The sequence below is a fragment of the Lynx canadensis genome, chromosome B1 (genome assembly GCF_007474595.2).
Source record: "Lynx canadensis isolate LIC74 chromosome B1, mLynCan4.pri.v2, whole genome shotgun sequence".
NCBI lineage: Eukaryota > Metazoa > Chordata > Mammalia > Carnivora > Felidae > Lynx > Lynx canadensis.
The window spans coordinates 141,236,951-141,239,712 of record NC_044306.2 but is presented as its reverse complement, the minus strand read 5'-3'; the positions used below and the strand labels follow the sequence as shown (position 1 = coordinate 141,239,712).

General features: G+C 40.8%; 1 protein-coding gene across 1 annotated transcript; it reads right to left on the bottom strand.

Moving 5' to 3' along the window:
- Positions 1 to 684: 684 nt before the first annotated feature.
- Positions 685 to 2,346, bottom strand: GK2 (glycerol kinase 2). The gene has a single exon (XM_030311923.1). It carries the CDS (start codon positions 2,344 to 2,346, stop codon positions 685 to 687), a length of 1,662 nt encoding a protein of 553 aa, XP_030167783.1.
- Between the last annotated feature and the right edge of the window lie 416 nt (positions 2,347 to 2,762).

The window sequence follows — 2,762 nt, the reverse complement described above, 5'->3', positions numbered from 1 at the left end:
AGATCTACACAGAAAATCATGTAATTAGTGGGACAATGTAAAATGTCTGAAGAATTTTAATTTGGCAAATATTTTCCAGGACAACATCTAAGCTACAAGAATACTAAAAGTCTATTGTAAAAACCTATGTTCCCATTAAACATTCAGAAAGATACTATGGTCTCCCTAATATATATATATATATATATATATATATATATATATATATATATATATGAAAGAGGACTTGGGGTGTCAACAATAACAACAGGAAGCCCCTCAGTTTTAGCAAGCTACTTACACCTCTTAATCAAGTGTGTGTAGCACAGAGAACCAAATATTTGTCCCTAAGTGTTAGAAAATATTTGACAAAATATTCTACAGACAGAATCTGAATATCCTATATCTTAGAGGGCATGGAGCAGGATTTTATGACAATAGAGGGGGTTAATCCCTAGAGTAGCTGGCCCAACCTTAATGGTTGATGTTAAAAAACACACCACATTTTCTAGTGGGTTTTTTTTCTACTGTAATTTATTCATTTCAAGCCACAGGCCTACTTTTACAGTTCCCTATAAGTTATGTAGCAACTGGTTTACAAATAAAATCAGAGTCTGTAACAGTGTCATCATATTAAGAGACAGAATTGCTGGATCCTTTCATAATATAAAAAGCCCATATCTTGGGAATCCATGGTTGGTATTATTATGGTATACCTGAAATGTATCTTGCTCCAATTAGCATTACCATGCTACTCACTATAAAAAAGCCCAAGGGCAAACTAGAGAAGATAGTAGGATCACTACTTTCAGGAGTCTGAGTTGTAACCCAACCCATTGACTTCATCACAGCTTTCTTCCATGTAGAATAACGAATTTCACATTCTGTGGCCTTGATCTGTGGTTCAAACCGTTCCATAATGACAACTGACAAATCCTCGGGTTTAAGACTCCAAACGCCCACCCCTTCTGCAGCTCCTGCTGCCATGGCAGCTCCCAGTGCGGTTGTTTCGGGCATAGGGGGCTTTATTACTGGAATATGCAGAATGTCTGCTTGTAGTTGCATAAGAACTTTATTGTTGGTCATTTTTCCATCTACCTGCAAATGACGGAGGGGAATTCCACAGTCATGGTTCATGGCATCCAAAATCTCTCGGGTTTGGAAACAAACAGATTCTAGTGCAGCAAAAGCAATATGACTTTTATTGATAAACTGAGTGAGACCACAGATTATTCCTCTTGCAGTGGGCTCCCAATAAGGTGCATATAACCCTGAAAAAGCTGGGACAAAGTAACAGCCATAAGAGGTACCTACATCTCTAGCAAGTACTTCAATTTCTTCTGAGGTGTTTATAATTCCAATATTGTCTCTTAACCAGCGAATAACAGCGCCAGCTATAGCAACAGAACCTTCCAGTGCATAACATGCTGGCTTGTCTCTGCCTAGTTGATAAGCCACTGTGGTCAGAAGGCCATGTTCAGAAAACACACACTTATGACCGGTATTACACAGTAAGAAACAGCCTGTTCCATACGTGTTTTTGGCTTGTCCTTCTTGGAAGCACATTTGTCCTACCAATGCAGCAGACTGGTCCCCCAAGCACCCAGATATTGGCACCCCTTCCAAGGTCCCAGCTTTCATTAGGCCATAGATCTCAGAAGAACTCCATACATTTGGAAGAATGTCCATTGGAATTTCAAAAAAGTCACAAAGCTCTTTATCCCATTCTAAAGAATGGATGTTGAAAAGCATTGTCCTACTTGCATTTGTTACATCTGTACAATGGACACCACCATATACTCCTCCTGTCAAACTCCAGATAAGCCATGAATCAATGGTACCAAAAAGAGCTCTACCTTCTTCAACAGCCTTTTGAACTTTCCTCACATTGTCGAGAATCCAACGAAGTTTCACTGCACTGAAGTAAGTGCTAAGTGGAAGGCCTGTCTTGGACTTGACAAAGTTATTATTTTCTGGAATTTTCTTCCTAAGATTTTCAACAGTAGACTGGGTTCTTAGATCAAGCCACACCACAGCATTGTAGAGCGGCTCTCCAGTTAACTTGTCCCAGATTACTGTGGTTTCCCTCTGATTGCTGACACCAATAGCTTTTATGTTGGATATATCAATGTTCAGTTTATCAAGTTTCTCACATGTTCTCTCTATACACTCATAGACAGACTGAAGGATTTCCTTAGGGTCTTGTTCTACCCATCCTTCTTTTGGGAACTCTTGTGTTAATTCCACTTGATGGCAACCAAGTAGATCCGCTGTTTTTGAATTGAAAACCAGAAAGCGAGTGGAATTAGTTCCCTGCACCACTGCCCCCACCAAGGGCCCCACAGCTGCTTTCTTCGGGGCTGCCATGAAATCAGTCGGTCAGCCGTTTCCCGAGTGATTAAAGTGTTCCAGGGGGAGGGGCACGCAATACATTAGGAACGTCAAGAGCGTCAGGAGCGTCAGGAACCTGTGCGCAGGGGTTGCCTGTGCTCAACCGGAAGCTATGGGGTAACCCTTGACCTTTAACTGGCTATCTGCTCACCCCACCTCTCTGGCCTAGACCCTGCCCTCAGCCACTCAATTATCTTTTAAGGAGATTTAAGCTACAAAAAGATCATGTATTTACCTACATAATTACTGTTACCAGTGCTTTTCATTTCATTCTGTGGATTCATGTTTGTGTTACCATTTCCTTTCCGCCTATAAGAGTTCCCTCAACATTTCTTCCAGTGTGGGTCTGCTGGAAATAAATTCTTCCAACTTTACAATGTCTGAGAAGTATT